Here is an 18,253-nt window from a genome sequence, read left to right as displayed (position 1 = left end):
TTAGAACCAGCCTGAGGTCCACTAGACAGTCCTGCAGGGTGTTAAAAGAGCTTTGTAGGTTCTGAATAGATTGGTGCACCGAATCGGAAATGCAATACAGTACTGTGTCGTCAGCGTATAGATGGGCGTGACAGTTTTTTAGCGATGAAACAATGTTTTTTATATTTTTCATTTTTTTTCATTTAACTTTTATTTATCCTCGAGAGACCAATTGAGGGGTGACCCTCATTTTCAATGACGTCGAGTTCAAACAAATTCAAAGGAAAAACAACAATACATTAACAATATTCAACGCAAATACATCAAATACACAACAACAGGTGAAGAGAAAAACAATTGAAACATTTACACAGTGGTGAAATTAAGTGGTAGCAATTAAAATTAAATGGGTGAGAGTACAATATAGCCTAATTAAAACAGTTACAGGTAGAGTTTGGCAGATTTAAAATAGTTTGTTTAAATTGGTTAAAGGATATGAAGTTATTTAGTTTAATTTGTTGCTGTAAGTTGTTCCAGGAGTCAGGGGCACTGAAGCTAAAAGCTGTCTTTCCTAGCTCAGACCGGGCTTGTGGGACATAAAGCATAAGCATGTCAGTGGAGCGGGTCTGATAAAGCCCATCTGAGATTTGCAGCAATTCAGTTAAATAACGAGGAAGCTTCCCGGTCAAGGCTTTGTAAATTAAAATATGCCAATGTGCGTCACGTCTCTCTTTAAGGGAGGACCACCCAACCTTTTCATATAAAAGACAATGGTGTGTGTCATAAGCATCTCCTGTGATGAACCTTAAAGCAGAGTGAAAAACAGAGTCCAGGAGTTTAAGACATGAATGTGATGCATGCCGGTAAACCACATCACCGTAATCAAGGACAGACATGAAAACTGCTTCAATAATCCTTTTCCTACTAAATAAAGGGAAGGTGGTTTTGTTCCTATAAAAATAGCCAATTTTTTGTCGTAGTCGACGAACAAGATTTTTTATATGAAAATTAAAAGTGAGTTTATCATCTAACCAGATGCCAAGATATTTGTACTCTGTGACTCTTTCAATTAAAAATCCATTATTTGTAAAAATATTAAAATCATTCAAATTTGTAGTTCTTGCTCTGGAGAAACACATATATTTGGTTTTGTCTGTATTTAGAACCAGCCTGAGGTCCACTAGACAGTCCTGCAGGGTGTTAAAAGAGCTTTGTAGGTTCTGAATAGATTGGTGCACCGAATCGGAAATGCAATACAGTACTGTGTCGTCAGCGTATAGATGGGCATGACAGTTTTTTAGCGATGAAACAATGTTATTTATATAAATTGTGAAAAGAACTGGACCTAAAATTGAGCCTTGTGGGACACCATTTGTAACAGTTAAAAACTCAGATTGGTATCTCCCGAGTTTAACTGACTGCTGTCTATCAGAGAGATAATCCCTAAACCAGCTACATGCAGAATGATCAAAGCCAATGTCATGCAGCCTCTGTAAAAGCAAATGGTGGTCAACAGTATCAAAGGCCTTTGAAAGATCAATAAAAAGTGCTGCACAGTGCTTTTTCTTGTCTAATGCTGTAACAATGTTGTCTACAACCAAAGTCACAGCAGAGACAGTACTGTGGCCTGCCCTAAAACCAGATTGGAATGGGCTCAAAATGGAAGCACTAGTTAGAAATGTTTTTAACTGATTATTAATAAGTGATTCTAGAATTTTTGCCAGGCATGGGAGTTTGGAAATTGGCCTGTAGTTATTAAGATTATTTTTGTCACCACCTTTATGTAAAGGAATTACGTGAGCTTTTTTCCAAATTTTAGGAACTATTCCAGAGGAGATGGAAAGATTAAAAATATGGGTTATTTGTTTTGATATTATATGTGTCGAAAGCTTGATTGAAAACGGGTCCAAATTGTCCTCTCCCATGTACTTCTTGGGGTTGATGGCGAGGAGCGCATCTACAACAACACTTGTGGGAAGAAGATCAAGGCTGAAAATAGGAGTTTGAGAGACAGGCGGTACGTTACTACTGGTTGTAGAAGGTGTACAACCTCCATTTTGAAAGAGTTGACCAGCAGCTACAAAATGTTTATTAAAAGCTAAGCCAATCTCTTTTTGATCATTGAGAGTGTGACCATTTAATTTGATCTGAGTGGGAACTGTGCTAGAATTGTTTTTATTATAGTTCACAGCTTTCCAAAATAGTGCAGGGTTAGAGTAGCAGTCGGAGATTAATTCAAGGTAATATTCGGATTTGGCTTTCCTGACCATGGCTGTGCACTTATTCCTAAATTGTCTAAAAATAGTCCAATTGGTATTATCTCCAGAGCGTCTAGCTAGAGACCATGCTTTATTTCTTTCAGAAAATAAAGCAAGTTCACTTGTAAACCAGGGTTTGATCTATTTTTTACTCTATGCTTTTTAAGGGGCGCATGCGTGTTTATAATTGAGGTGAAAGTATTGATGAAATAGTCTAAGGCTAACTCAACATCTGAAATTTCCGTAGTGAGTTGAATGTCACTATGACGGAGATCACTTAAAAAGGCTTGCCCATTAAAACCTTTAAAATTACGCTTAATTATGATTTTAGGCTGAGATCTTTTTAAATGAATACTTCTGATACAGGCCACTGGGCAGTGATCACTAATCCCAAGGTCAAAGACACCAGCTGAGACTATTTTATTTATTTTATTTGATAGGATTAAATCGATTAAAGTTGATTTTGCTGGGTTTTTTAGATTGGGTCTCAGTTATTAATTGTGTAAGATTAACGTTGCTACAGATTTCTTTGAAAGGTTCAGAGGCACCAGAAAGCCAATCAACGTTAAAATCACCCATCACAATTACCTCTCTATTTACATAACTGGAGAGCATATGTGCTAGATCGTTTAAGGAGCTAGTTACAGCTGAAGGGGGCCTATACACACCAATTACAACAAAACAATCATTTGACGATAACGATAATTCTAGCGCGATAAATTCAAAGCAATTTGGAACAGAGACAGCATGTAAAAGTGTTACAGAATAACAGGATTTAACATAGACAGCCACTCCACTCCACAGCCATTTAGTAAGGTAGAAAAAAGATTTAGGATGTCCCAATTCTTGTGGTCAGATTTAGTATGCTTAAAAATACCCGGATGTCTACTACATCCACCAGAGATTTTTAGTGTTGAAAACCGCACGCTATTTGGGTGATGCTGATACCACAATCCAGTGTGCACCGGAAGTGTGAAAATAACCTTGGATTCGACGGATATAAAAGCAAGAGGAAAGATCAAGGCGCAATGTTATGATAAATAAGTAAAAGCATGTCCCAAATGTATGCCTACTGCATGCTAACTTGATCATATTTATGGTCAGATGTAGTATGTAGAATAGAAAAAAGAAAGAGTATGCGATTTGGAACGCAGGGCAAGTGTTTCAAGAGTTGTCTTTTCACCTCAGGTTAGGCTGGGTTGACCCCTCACTGAACCAAAACAAAGACAAAGTTCACCTACACCTTCTCTTCTAAACAGACATGGAAAGAGGATGTTTTTTTCTTGGTTAAAGTTGATCATTCATTCTTAACTTAAATCTATAACCAAATACCTTTGTACCACAACTTTACCTACCTACCCATATTATCTAGGTACAAGTGCAGTACAAGTCGGATGAACAACCGCTTCTGACAGGCTCTGCACATTCTTATTTTCCTCCTGCTAAAACCACCTGTTGTGTCAGCTCTTAATCCATTGAACAATGATCTTGTCAACAAGCACCAGTGTTTGCTCTCCCTGGACAACTGACTTCAATTATGGCTGACACCTCCGATCAGTTACAACAATATACCTCATGAATACAAGTTGTAAAAACAATGGATAACAGAGTTTCAATTTAAACAACGCTGTGTTCAGAAAAAAAGACATTTTGAGTTAAATAACACAAAATGGCTTTTTTCTGAATAGATATAAATATAGATATTTCAAATGACCACAGCTGGTGTTATCCATGACTAAATTAACAGACAACTAATCTTTTATAAACTGATTTAGCATCAGTATGAGCTTTTCTTTAATCGTTTCATTCAGGATTTTTAAATATTGTTTGAACATAAAATAAAATTCCCTTATTTCCTGACATTCTCCAGGCCTGACAGTTAAAGAAATAGTTTGACATTTTGACAAATACTCTTTGCTTTCTCGCCGAGAGTAGGAAGATTGATGTCTGCACGCTAAACAGGAAGCTAAAGCCAGGAGGCTGTTAGCTTAGATCAACATTAGCGCCTTTCCAAGAAACAGTCCAGCACATAATTCCCTGTAAAGAAACATTACTTGTTTTTTTCCACAATTCAGTTTTATGTACAGATTAAGTACACAAACAAGACACGTCGTGGTCGTTTGGGAGCTCAATAGGTGCTGGTGGGCTGATTTATATTTGACTTTTTCACCTAGCCAGGCTACCTGTTCTCCCAGGCCTTATGCTAGGCTAAGCAGCTTTCCCGAAAATGCTGAACTATTACATATAAAACATTAACTGATTTTCATAGTAAACCGATAAGGAAAATAAATGCAGATCTAGCTCTACTGTGGAGCTTCAATTTGCATTAAGGTCAACAGGGTTCGATGTTCTAAAAGCCGCACTCACACACAAAAAAACAATGCAAATAGTAACTGACACATGAGTAAGATCATGTGAGACCAGCTGAGGAGATGTGTGTGTTCAGAGAGAGACAGGGAGACACTGTGGGTGGGGTGGGATACACACACAGCTTAAATGAGGACTGAAGGGAGCTATTAACACAATGTGTTATCTCAAATGCTTGGTGACAACATTGACTGCACCCACAGTATCATGTATGTTGACTCGTCTTTGCAAGAAGACAACAGTGACAGACTGAGAGAGCACTGTGCAATGTCACAGTTGATTTACATGTCAGAAACCATTTGGACTGTGTCCTGCCTGCGTGTGTCTGTGTGTGACACGACATTGCTGACAGTGGCCGCTGTGGCTGTTGTCAAACTGGCAGTGTTTTTCCAGGCCAACGGGAGAGTCTCTGGTGTGTGTCCGAGCACCCAGTTGGGGAACAACATGCAGACTACAATGTGTGTGTGTGTGTGTGTGTGTGTGTGTGTACGGTGCTGCAGAAAGGGCCCGTTTGTTCAGACTTCCCCGCGGCCCTCTTGGACTCAGACAGGAGTAAAAAGCTTTTAGAAAGTGTGTGAGGATAAAGTCTCTCTCACACAGACAACAAATACACCCACAGACACCCCTTGAAGCGTACTCTTCTCCAAACAAGGGGCCAAGAAAAAAAAGAGGTTGAATCGAGATTGGCTTTACCCTCCACCATGTCTTGACAGAGGGAAGTGGGTGGGGGTCGCCTCAAACTCTCTTTGGAGGACCCGCCGATTCTCATTCGCGTCACATACAGGGACTCATAAAACACTCGAGGAAAAACAACTATTCCCGTCACAATGAGAGAAGTATGCCAGCAATGTCTGTGATGGGATGGATATGGGTGGGACCCATTCAGTTGGGAATACAAAACTGGGCCTACTGGGTTAATTAGTTTTGACTGTTGGGTCCTCCTATCCTAAAAGTGGGTTGTCCGACTAACAATGATTGCAGCTGGCTTAGGAAACAACTTATAAAAAATAATAATAACTAAATAAAAGATAAAATATGTTTTCTCTTGTTATCGTCCAGCCTGGCTTTGTAAGGTACAATTCAGAATTACTGACCTAGATCTGTGAATTTTGAAGTTAGCACCCAACAACAAAAGAGACGAGATGATTACATTTAACAAATCCATATCACGTCCCGTTGGAAATGGCCGCCCTGGCCAGTCTGTAACATTATCACTGCATACCAGCAACTAAAAAGGTAAAACAATAACACTTCACCACTGCAGCTTTAGATAATCTTTCATCTTTGCTGCAGTGTGAGGGTGTACCTACCTGCCTGAAATCAACGACTGAAACTAGCCTGGTTTCAGACTTCCTGAAATGCCACACACATCTGGGATTTGTCTTGTGGTTCGAGTGTGGTGTTGTGCTCATGGACCCAGAATAATTGATCAATCAGATAAGAAGTCATCTACCTGCATAGCTAGCAAGCAACTGGGCTTCAATCAATAAAAGAAACAGTATCATATGTAAAAAGGCACAAGTTAAATCAGTGCAGCTATGCAACGTTTTTTGTAAGTCAAGTTACAGGTATTACAACTATTAAATCAAAATAGATAAATAAACATTGAATGTCATTTAAAAAAAACAAGGTAAGTGCTCTAAGAAACGGTAACTGAACCATCTGGGTCAACTGAAAATGAGGTTGGAAGGATGACATGCATCGCTCACAATGGAATGGAGTTTGGGCAAAACTTTTTTTTTTAAAACACCTCTTTGCTACAGGGAATCAGCTCACATGAACACAACAGAGGAATGACATGAAATCAAATGGCAATACAGTTGGCTTAACAGGTTAACTTGAACCTGGCCTGTGTCTCTACAACCTGACCAAACCCAACTGCTATAAATAAAGTTACATTTTCGCCACATTTCTTCAAATGACTGGCATTTGGCATGTAGAACAAAGCCGAACTGACCCTGACATGCTTTATATAACAAAATGAAAGGTTATCTAAAAAAATAAGTGTGTGTCCAGCATGCGCAAACACAAAGTCGCTCACTGACACACAAACACACAAACACACACCCCATGAACAGGCATTAAGATAAAGGACTTTGGACTTTGCTCAGACAGTGAGTAGGTGAGCTAGCCAGGCGGAGCTGCTTTGTGGTTGGCACGGTAGCTTACCGCAGCCCCACGCTGTCTACATGAGGGCAGGCAGGGGTAAACAAGCAAAGAGACATGCAGGAATGCTCACCCATGCCCATGTACCCCCTCCATGTCTTTTCCTTGTATCTCTGTTGCACTTTGATAAACAATCACTGGGGAAGTGGGGCCGGGCCAGCATGGACATATTGCTGCAACAATGCTCTCTCAGCACAAGATTGGGAAAACAGACTCAACGCATGAGAAAGGGACATGCTCTGCTCATTACCCCTCCCACCAAATCTTTCCACTGTTAAGATGGGAGGATGGGGGAGTGAAACAGCCCTACACCCAACATGACCAGGGCCCCATCTGGGAGACTGGATCCAAAGACCTGCGCTACAGAAATATTGGCTCCTTATAGGTCCGTCTGACATACATTGGATGGCCTTAAAACGGTGTGAAGGGTGATTTGCCAACATTGGATGCATGATTTCATAAATTCTCTATACTTGCCAGGAGAGAGAAAACAGTATGACTTTGACTTATTTTAGTATGAATCTGCATCTCAACTGTGTCTGTGTATTAAGGTTGCTTAGAAACACTGGTCTGTTCTTCAGGCGATGACTCAGGTGGGGCACAACAATCACACACCAAAAAAAAGGTCAACGTATGATTTCTGATTTCTGCTCCACCACACAGCCATGCACACAAACAAAAAGGTAAGCAAGATTTTGCAGGTAAGGCTCATAGTGTTGATTATCCAATTAAATTTCAAACAGACATGATGATCAATACCCGATTGGTTATGAGATTGGCAAATAGAGCAAAGGGAAGACAACTGTACCCAGAGATCATATAAAGCGCATGAAGCAAAAAAATTAATTAAGAAATGCTGTAAGCATGGACGTATGAATATTCCTAACCTGCAAAATGATTCCTCCATATAATATCAGCGATAGTCATTGGTGGGCCACCGGCAGGGTGTGGTTTACCTTTGTCATGGTCAGTCCTTATCATATCCATTAAGGAATTCTCCAAAGAGTGCAAGCTAAAAGCATCAAAGGGCCGATTCCGGTCCTGCAACACAGCAAAACAGGAAGAAAGGGGTTAGGATGGGAGTCATCACAGTAGATCATATACAAAATGAACGCTTTTATCATTTAAGATAAAAAAAAAACATAAACAACATGGAGAAATTGGCAAATTTTAACCTGTCCTTTTCTGCTTGGTGGCTAACCTTGCTCTTAGGAAGATTCACCGGCAACGAGTCACATGTACCAACAGCTTCCATTTCTGTTAAAAAAGCAAGACCGCTGCATTCTTCGAAAATTTAGACGTACATAAATCAATGGTCTGAGACTAGGTTTTGTCGGGAAAACATAAGGTTCGTGTCAGCCCTGGGGTTGATGGTGAAAACATACAACTGATATTGAAAATGAGATATGAGTCTTATAAGACTCGTATCTCATTTTCGATATCAGTGAAAGCACAGACACCATTCTTCCTGGACTAGAGGAACCCAATCTGTCTTGATTTATATCAATCTCTGAAGTACAGATATCAAAAATAAAATATACCAAGACATAGAGATACAGTGGAGGAAATAAGTATTTGATCCCCCACTGATTTTGTAAGTTTGCCCACTTACAATGAAATGAGCAGTCTATAATTTTAATGCTAGGTTTATTTTAACAGTGCAAGACAGAATATCAAAAAGAAAATCCAGAAAATCACGTAAAAAAAAGATATAAATTATTTTCCATTTCATTGAGGGAAATAAGTATTTGATCCCCTATCAAAACATTGCTTAGTACTTGGTGGAGAAACCCTTGTTGGCAAGTACAGAGGTCAGACGTTTCTTGTAGTTGATGACCAGGTTTGCACACATCTCAGGAGGAATTTTGGACCACTCCTCTTTGCAGATCCTCTCCAAATCTTTGAGGTTTTGAGGCTGTCGCTTGGCAACTCCAAGCTTCAGTTCCCTTCACAGATTTTCGATGGGATTTAGGTCTGGAGACTGGCTAGGCCACTCCATGACCTTAATGTGCTTCTTCTTGAGCCACTCCTTTGTTGCCTTTTCTGTATGTTTTGGGTCATTGTCATGCTGGAAGACCCATCCATGATCCAGTGACCTGGCTGAGGGAAGGAGGTTGTCAGCCAGGATTTCATGGTACATGGCCCCATCCATCTTTCCCTCGATGCGGTGAAGTCGACCTGTCCCCTTAGCACAGAAACACCCCCAAAGCATAATGCTTCCTCCTCCATGCTTGACGGTGGGGATGGTGTTCTTGGGGTTGTACTCAGCATTCCTCTTCCTCCAAACACGGCGTGTTGAATTAATACCAAATAGCTCAATCTTTGCAATCTTTGTTTCATCTGACCACATCACCTTCTCCCAAGCATTCTCTGAGTCGTTCAGGTGTTCATTGGCAAACTTCAGATGTGCCTTCTTGAGCAGGGGGACCTTACGGGCGTTGCAGGATCTTAATCCATTACGGCGCAGTGTGTTACCAATGGTTTTCTTGGTGACTGTGGTCCCAGCTGCCTTGAGATCATTAACAAGCTCCTGCCTTGTAGTTCTGGGCTGATCCCTCACCGTTCTCATTATCATTGAGACCCCACGAGGTGAGATCTTGCCTGGAGCCCCAGACCGAAGGAGATTGATGGTCATTTTGTGCTTCTTCCATTTTCTAATAATCGCACCAACAGTTGTCTCCTTCTTACCCAGCTTCTCACCAATGGTCTTGTAGCCCATTCCGGCCTTGTGCAGGTCTACAATCTTGTCCTTGATGTCCTTAGACAGCTCTTTGGTCTTGCCCATGATTGAGAGGTTGTAGTCTGATTTATTCTGTGGACAGGTGTCTTTTATAGAGTTAACGACAGGTGTCTTTTATACAGGTAACGAGTTGAGATCAGGAGAACTTTCTTAAAGTTAAAGGACTGTTCTGTGGGAGCCAGCATCCTTTATTGTTGGTAGGGGATCAAATACTTATTTCCCTCAATGAAATGCAAAATAATTTATATCTTTTTTTTAATGTGATTTTCTGGATTTTCTTTTTGATATTCTGTCTTTGACTGTTAAAATAAACCTAGCATTAAAGTTATAGACCGCTCATTTCATTGTAAGTGGGCAAACTTACAAAATCAGTGGGGGATCAAATACTTATTTCCTCCACTGTATATGAACATGGCAAATATATCTAGACCCTATTTGTCGATTTCATGGAATTCAGTTCCTAGTCCAGATACAGCCAGTTTGAAACTTATTCTGCAGCCAGTAGCAAGTGTCATTTGATATGTATATGCATCTGGTGATTAACAAGCCCTCTCTCTCCAAACCATTTTCCTGATCCTATGGAGGTGGATTGTGTAGATTGTGTCCAGATCTAGACAGTCAGTATTACGTCAAAGGTTAAACTGCCCGCTGCTGCCGAAACGCTTCGACGCCCACTGGGTGTGAATGAATCGAGGAGAAAAATGACATGTGTGCCAAAGGTAAAGCCTGGGAGTTGGGCCTGACCGGAGCTGGAGGCTGTAGCCTTGGCAGCTGTGTCCTGTGTCCGCTGCCCCGAGCCGGGGCCACATTGTTTGCACACCGCGGCTATTGTTGCCCATTCGGCTGAGCATTCAAAAGCGCTATTCACCCCCCACTCTGGACCCGACAGCGCCATGCAGATAAAAATCTGCCCACTTGGTACAAACGGTAAACACTTGAAACGCTGAGCTTTTACTTTCCTCCCCCCCCCCCACTGCTCTGACAGCCGTGGATGAGCAGGGGGTCATACAGATCAGTGTAGTCAAATGACCTACAGAGATCACATATACAAGAGTCCCAAACAGACTTTTACTGTGTTAACACATCCCATGTGAAACCCAGTAGGTTCACGCTGACCTACTGACTACACTGCAGCTTATATTTCCTCATGACACATAAACAAGATATAAGAGAGCGCAGATCACAACCAGACGCAGCATCTAGGAAGCAACCCACTACCTGCTTTTAAAGGCATTAGAGTCTGTTTAGAGAGCTGTCACATTCACACACAGATGGTGGATGTGTCATCTACAGATTTGTTCCCTTCATAAACCAGTTATTATGCATCTGAGCTGGCGATAGCCGAAGGCATTAGGTTTTTGGGTTGTCCGTCCATCCCGGCCATTCTTGTGAGCACAATATCTCCTGAACACTTTGAGGGATTTTCATAAAACTTTGTACAAATGTTCACTCTGACCCAAGGATGACCTAATTCAGATTTGGAGGTCAAAAGGCAAGGTCGTGCCTCATGAACGCAATTTCTCAAGAACGCTTTGAGGGGTTTTCGTCAAATTCGTCATGAATAAATGATGACTGACTCAACGATGAGCTGAATTGATTTTTGAGGTCAAAGGTTACTGTGAGCCAACATTGTGATATTGCAGTAACCTTGAACCATAGTGTAGCTTCTTATGAGCGCAACCTTCTTTAAAGCATTGCCTGTCACCACTGTTCTCTGAAAGCTGAGATGAGATATGATGAGCACTGGCAAAAGAGGATGATCGCAAGTTTAGGTGGATGGTAAGACACAAATGCTGAGCTGAACGACATTAAATAAATACGTAGAGTTCACATGATGCTCGCGTCCTCAAAAGTGGTGGAATTTGCTGCCGCTTTGCATCTGGCATCAGATGGCGTCCGACCGCGAGACTCCACCTGTCAGTCCGACACCCGCTCTTGATCTGATACGGTATCGATTAGGATCACAGAGCAGGACCACACAATAACCGACACTCACATCATAACAAATCAGTAGCATGTCCCGAGAAGCTCATGTGACTTCTGTCTCCTAAGCCCCTCACACTGACGCGTTAAGTTGAATTCCGCACATTCCTGGGCCCGTGAGCGTAGGGCCAGCAGCAGCAGCAGTCCGAGTAGTAGTAGGAGAGCCCACATCAGAGCACACAGGATTCCACATTTCACACTGCGCTTCATCTGTGGGTGACTGAAAGGATTCTCAGGGGGGAGATCTGGAGAATGACACAGAATATACACCTGTCGCCGGCTGTGGAAGAACCGGTGCGTCTAACCCCAGCCTGCTGCTCCTGGCCTCAGTGATTTTTTGCGCAGAGTTTCACTTGGGTTAACAGCCCAGTTGACATGTGGCACCCTGACCTTGCGTCCTGGTGATAACTCGTCTCCAATTATGGGTGTAATTGCTAAACAGCTATGTGCGAGCTACAGCTGGGACGACTGCACCGCCGAGATACCCGAACCCAACCACAGAAAATGCTTTTAGATATTCAGAATGATGACAACAATATTTCTACTACTATCGGTACAGGCTGAATATATGATCTTAAAAAAGGAGCACTTAAATTGACTCGTAGTTTAGTTTACTTCAAGGAGAATCCTCCTCAGTGTGTGTCAATAGTCAGATAATGTAGTTGAGTAGTTCTGGGGGAGGCTTTCTAAAGTCTGTGTAAATAGCCCTAATGATGTCATCAGGGTTCATTTAAGTCAGACTGGAGACTTCAAATATTTGCAGCCCCAAGTTCTGTGTTAAACTGGTGGCTTGAAGTGTGGAAGATATAAGGGCATTAAACATAGAGCGATCTGGCTCTTTACTTCAATAAAAGTTTGAGGTTTTATTTTATTTTAATATTTACAGAATATAGCTTGTAACATCCCTACAGCAATATAATTCATTGAAATGGAAGCCATAAAAGAATTGTATTTTCTGTTTCGTTCAGTAGAGCGAAAACCTCCACAGTATCACGACAATATGATAAGATATACAATCTAAATAAATAATTATCAGCGCATAATTGGAGATTCATTTGGACTAATCTTGTCAGGTGACATACATATGAGTGAACAGTTGTAATATGTCACTTTAACCCAAATCTTTCATGGTAACACTGGATCCCCTGGGAGTGGAGGACTGGTACTCCAGCCCAGCTGTTAGCTTGAGTTTCTCCCTCAGTAAACAGTCCACTCTATATACAGCATGACGTGTGGCACCTTCACCCTGTCATTACTGCTGATAACTGGGGCTGTGTGAGCAGGCCTAGTTGATAGAGGGAAAATAAAGATAGAGGCAATAAACAGAGGAAACTGTGTAATAAAGCCTATGGGAGGTCTGACTGACACACACACACACAATCTCCTGAAAACGGCTATACGTTTTCAAGCTTGGTTGGAATTTCACCCTGCGCCGGGCACCCTACATTTCGTAGTCCCTCTCTGCAGTTACAAGTTTACATTATTGGCCGGTGCTTCGATTTCATCCGAGTCCTATAGCCTTTTTTTATGTTAGCTTGTTTGTCAGGCAGGCAGCAGCATACCTGCAAATGTCCAAAACACATGACTAGCCATGTGAAAAAAGGAATACAATATTGGGCCTGCTGGTCACCTTCAGTCTACTTCTGCTATCAGACAGGTAAATCAAGGCTGCAATAAATTCAAACCAGTATCAAACGGACTCTCTGCTGTCCACTATTGCGCTGGTGAATATAGATGAAGAGTTTATGGGGACAAAAAGACAGGCAACAAGTCGGTAGGCTATGTCAGTATTGACATAGGCCAACAGTAATGGTGGGAAGCTTTCCAGTTTACTTTGGTAGGCCTGTTCATATTTTTCTTTGTCCTACTGAAACTGTCATAATTCATTCACTTGTATTAAAAGAACAAACAGGATGTGCATGGCTTTTCCTCGGTCTACATTTACTGTAAAAGCCTACTTTAAATGACAAATAGGCTACTGGCCAAAGGTTATGATGCACACCGGCAGCCAAAGGTATTGTTTTGTATTTGTGGACTGGTGACTTATAGGCCTACATAGTAACCCACCTTTGTACTAGTGGTATCTAGGCCTAAGTGTAATACTTTAGTGTTTCTATTTGTAGTAAGTCCTCGTGTTTAGCCATAAAACAGCATGATTCGTTGCACGTTAGCATACTTTGACCACGGAAAATGTTAGCTTTCCCAGTGGTTCAGGTTTCTCATATTAGCACTACGGAGATATATCGATGTTCACGTTTGTATTGTGTCAAATATTTTGTCAAAACTCACAATATGGGTTTAATATGAGCTTCTTCTTAAGGTAAATGGTGGTGGAAAAAAAATCTGTTTTCCTCTACCTTCCGGGTTGCACCTCTACTCCGTTTCCTTCTCAGGTTCAAACCCCGCCCACACTCTTAACACAAGCCAATTAAAAGAGAGTATGGATGTTGCCTTCACATACTGTCGAAAATCTTCGAATTGCGGAGAGAGTACTCAAGAACTTGCAATAATGTTGCAAGTAGCGACAGAAACATTAGGAAGGGAGAGCAAGGGAACTGTTACGGTCATGTTTTTATTTATTTATTGTCTTAGTGCAGGCTACAGGTCCACAATGTAGCCTCAAATTACCATGTAGGTCTATTCAACACCGCATTACAGAAAACCAAGACGCACAGCCTAAATAAAGAAGCTTGATGGCTGATACATGACGTTTCCCATTTACTCTGCTGTACAATATTTCTGCAGATAACTGTGCTGTTTTTAATAAGATATATCCCTGAAAACAAGATGATCAACTGAACATTTGGGTGAACTGGTGATCACTTGGGCATTTACAGGTGCTGTCAGTAAAAATGTAAAAGGTTACGGAGAGCACATGAACGCGTCATGTGTCCTTTTAAACCTCACGAAGTGTGAGCTGGCAGAGGAAGTTTAACCATTTAGTGCAATAAACCGTGCACATCGGCTACTTCTAGGACTGACCCTCTCTGTGTGTGGATGCATAAAAAGAGGCATGATCGATCAAAACGCCTAATATGCCTATAGGCTACTTTAAGCAATGACTCACGGTCTCGTTCGATTTATTTGACCTCCACGACACAATCTGACAGCTCACGAGCCACAAAGCCTAAATGTTGACTGCTACCGGAAAAACCACGATAGTCATTTGTCAGTGTCAAGACACAAACATTAAAAGAAAATACAGCTGAATGATCATAATCAATTCCTAACCTATAATCACTGAAAAACATTGTAGGACGTATGGGAAATGCAATGAAATTATCTCTTAATTACCAATGTGCCTAATTGAACATGACATAACAGCCAATGATCTAGGCCTATTATGAAGTGCTGATTAGTTCAGGGTGACTTTTTCCTCTGTTAGCCTATTCTTCGTTGCATATCTATTGAACTCCTTGAATATACATCGAAAATAATCATCCGACAGGTCCATATTTTTGAGGGCTGGGTCGGGTTAAAGTGTCAAAATGATCAACAGTGTTATGTTAAAATACTGGCTGGGTATACTGTAAGCCTGTATGTAGCCTATTTACCTGGAAAGGCAGTATGTTGTTGCTGTTGTCAGTCCTGAAGGCGCTCTCATCCATCCAGGGCTTGGGGTTGAGCGGACCGGGTCTCGGGAATTTGGGGGGTGCAATAACGTTGCCGGAGTAGGATTTTTTCATGGGCGAGATGGGGTTCAGGGCTGACGGCACCCCGACGCCGACACCGACCCCTACCCCAACGCCCACCGCTCTGCGCGGGTCCCTGCCTGCCTGCAACCCGCTCCAGGGGTTGGCGGCTGCTGTGCTCCATCCGGCGTTTTGGTGATTATGATTATTCCATGCGGACGAAGTAGACGACGATGAAGACATCCCTTTGCTGTTATTCATAATGGTCTGATAAGCGTTTCTCTGGGGGAAGGGGGCGCCCTGCTGCTGGTTGGGGCTGACAGGAGATCTCCTCTGCTGCTGGGCTTGCTGCTGCTGTTGGTGCTGCTGCTGCTGTTGCTGCTGCTGGGACTGTGGAGCCAGACCCGGCATCTGCGGGGAGTAATTTCCCCCGAAGACCGGGTTGACGTGGTGGTGGTGGTGGGGGAAGTTCTGGAAAAGCATCGTGCCGTTCACCGACGCAGGTATTCCCTGGAAAAAGCTGCTGTCGTCCACCGCGTTCGCGCAGGTTCCCGTGGACCAAGTGCTCCCGAACGACGAGGAGGAGGAATTCGGAGAGGAAAGGGGGCCGCCGCCTCCACCAGTCTCCTGGTGGTGGAAGCTCAACCCGGGCAGGATCGGCGACTCCATCGGAACTCTGTCCTTGCTGCTACCGCCGCTGTTGAGCCCTGAAGCCGCTTGATGGTTGCTCGATCCGGCTGACGGGCTCTCCGACTCCGATGAAGAAGAATTGGGCTCCGATGACGGGGTCGGCGGGGTGGAGGTGGAGGGAGGGTCTAGGATTTGCGTTGGATCTTGCTGATGGTGGTGGTGAGGATGGGCTGTGTGTTTGTCCATCAGTAAATCATCCTGCATGGTTTGCTGAGCTGCAACGAGGGGAAACAGAGGAGACGGGGAGTGATTAGTATTGTTGTAATGCAGGAGATCATACGCCGGGTTCGCCGGGTTGCTGTAGTAGGATCTGATGAATTGGGACAACTCCGACAAGGATATGATGTTAGAAGAGGGACCGGGCAACTGCGAGGCGAATGCGTGATCACCCATTTAGCCGAAAAAAAGAACAACACACTTCCCGAGACGAGAATGATTCAGTAATCCCACTAATTATACACCGGGGGCACAAGGCTATTCAGCAGCATATATTCACCAGATTTCGCCACGTCTCGTTTTTCCTTCCACGCAGGAACTCCGGAGCTGCGATGTGAAACTGATGTGTGTGTGTGTGTGTGTGTGTGTGTGTTGTTTTTTGCCCATGCAAGGACCTCCCCTATATTCATTTACATACGTCAGTAAATACAGCTGTCCTTCAACAATGTTAAAAGACAAGCTCTATACATTGACCCGTGGCACTTCGACGCACACGCGCACGACCAGGGACTTCCACCAAAAGGCACACTTCGCCCCCTCAGTATGCAGCAGAAAGTGACGCACCTGAGCCGCTTTATCACACCCCTCGCTATTCCATGAACCGGCTTCTTATAATTAAAATAGCCAATGCAATCTGTTTTATACGTTAGTAAGAGGTAAGGGCAGGAGACTATTCCATTGGTGAGATAAGTTGACTAGACAATAGGCTACATAAGTTCATAGAGCAATAATGTGATTTGGCCTATAAGGGATTTTATTATAGCGCAAAGAGGGACTCTGTCCTAGATCCGCATTGACACAGCCACCGTTGGCATCGATATTATCCAAGATATATTCATGTTTCTCTGCGGTTTAAGGCATTTGTATAATAAAAATAGTAATAACTTTAAATGTATATCCTATGTGATGACTGACAGTTCCACTCGGTGTCCTCTATTCAAAGACTGAACCTTTGCATGCGAAAGTAGGCTATCATTTACTTTGCATTTCAGAGACAACGCCTTGCAAAAGCCCAATTAAAGAGCACACCATCGAATATTATAAACGGCAATTTTTGCATTCAGAAAGCCATAAAGTTGCCAACTGATTAAATTCAGCAGCGAGCAAGGAAGGCAATCTAAAATTTAACCACAGTAGCCTATGTGTTATTTTCGTAAGGATATATGCTGAGAAACTGAGCCTATTCTGTAGCCGGAGCACACGCAAGGCACGGCCATAGAGTAAAATCCTCTAAGGTTGACGTTATTTTACATTAAAGCACATGACAACATTACAAAGGCTCCTCTCGACTGTCTGAATGTGGAATGAGAGCTACCACGCAGCCTACACGGAGGCCTGTCAATAACACCAATGCAATAGCCTGCACACTTTAAAAATAACAGTCCAGATGTCATGCCGGATCATTTCAGCAGCGTGATAGCAGTGACACAGTTGGACTTTCAAGGTAATCGCAATAGACATTGCATTGCACACAACCACAAACACACAGCCCACCAGTTAATCCGTGTTTTCTCCTCCCAGAGCTGCGCTTCCAAGGTCATCAAAGCAACATTAAGCATCAGCCTACGGTGGCTCACCTCACCGGCCCTTCACCACAGACACTGCCCAATCCTGACCCTGCAAATGCCAATTCCTAACGCCGATCGAGGCATCCGATACATTTCATGAGGCTGCCTTGCCTTGAAATCCCCCTATAATCCATATGTGTCCATGAACACAAACGACATAACAGCATGCGCACTCAGAGTGGTCGCCTCCCTGTCTAGCGTGAAGTTTGAGTTACCTTTATCGTTCACCTTTTGGGGACTCTGTAAATAAAGATATTTCTGTTTGCCTCGTCTGGGTTTAGATATGACAAATGAGCTACCCTTGTGCCGAGGTAGTCAGCAGTTGCCTCAACAGCTGATTGACTGCGGCGCATGGATGATGCCGTGAAGGCTGAAGGGAGTTGTAGTTTATCACTATTGCAGTGGCTAATCAACAAATAGGTTATTTCCTTTCTTGACTGCTGCCTTGGAATAGTAGGCTAATAATAAAACTGCTGACTTATGTAGCAACTCCATAAATCAGCAGTAAAAAAAAGATAGGTTATAGCCTATATTTTTCTTCCTCTAGCCTATCTCTCCCACACACGCATTGTTTAGGCCTATTGTTTAATAGGCTCGGGAGCAATTAATAAGAAGTTTGTATTAGCCTACTTGCTCATGTTAATAGGGTCGGGC

The 18,253-nt window shown here is 42.6% G+C and overlaps 1 protein-coding gene across 4 annotated transcripts in view; it reads right to left on the bottom strand.

The window, feature by feature from the left end:
* cpeb3 (cytoplasmic polyadenylation element binding protein 3) overlaps positions 1–18,253 on the bottom strand; it is a gene marked incomplete at its 5' end in the record, with an annotated part of 42,515 nt that overhangs the window by 24,108 nt on the left and 154 nt on the right. Inside the window, 2 exons of one of the 4 annotated variants that reach the window (XM_080036369.1) lie at positions 7,658–7,811; positions 15,048–16,030. In XM_080036369.1, the coding sequence (XP_079892495.1) occupies positions 7,658–7,811; positions 15,048–16,030 (1,137 nt within the window). Of the gene's footprint in view, positions 1–7,657; positions 7,812–15,047; positions 16,254–18,253 lie in introns of those variants that run through there. The other 3 variants (XM_080036367.1, XM_080036368.1, XM_080036370.1) reach the window with 3 other exon arrangements.

Source organism: Ammodytes marinus (genome assembly GCF_949987685.1).
Source record: "Ammodytes marinus genome assembly, chromosome: 11".
NCBI classification, from domain to species: domain Eukaryota; kingdom Metazoa; phylum Chordata; class Actinopteri; order Uranoscopiformes; family Ammodytidae; genus Ammodytes; species Ammodytes marinus.
This window is presented reverse-complemented; position numbering and strand designations above follow the sequence as displayed.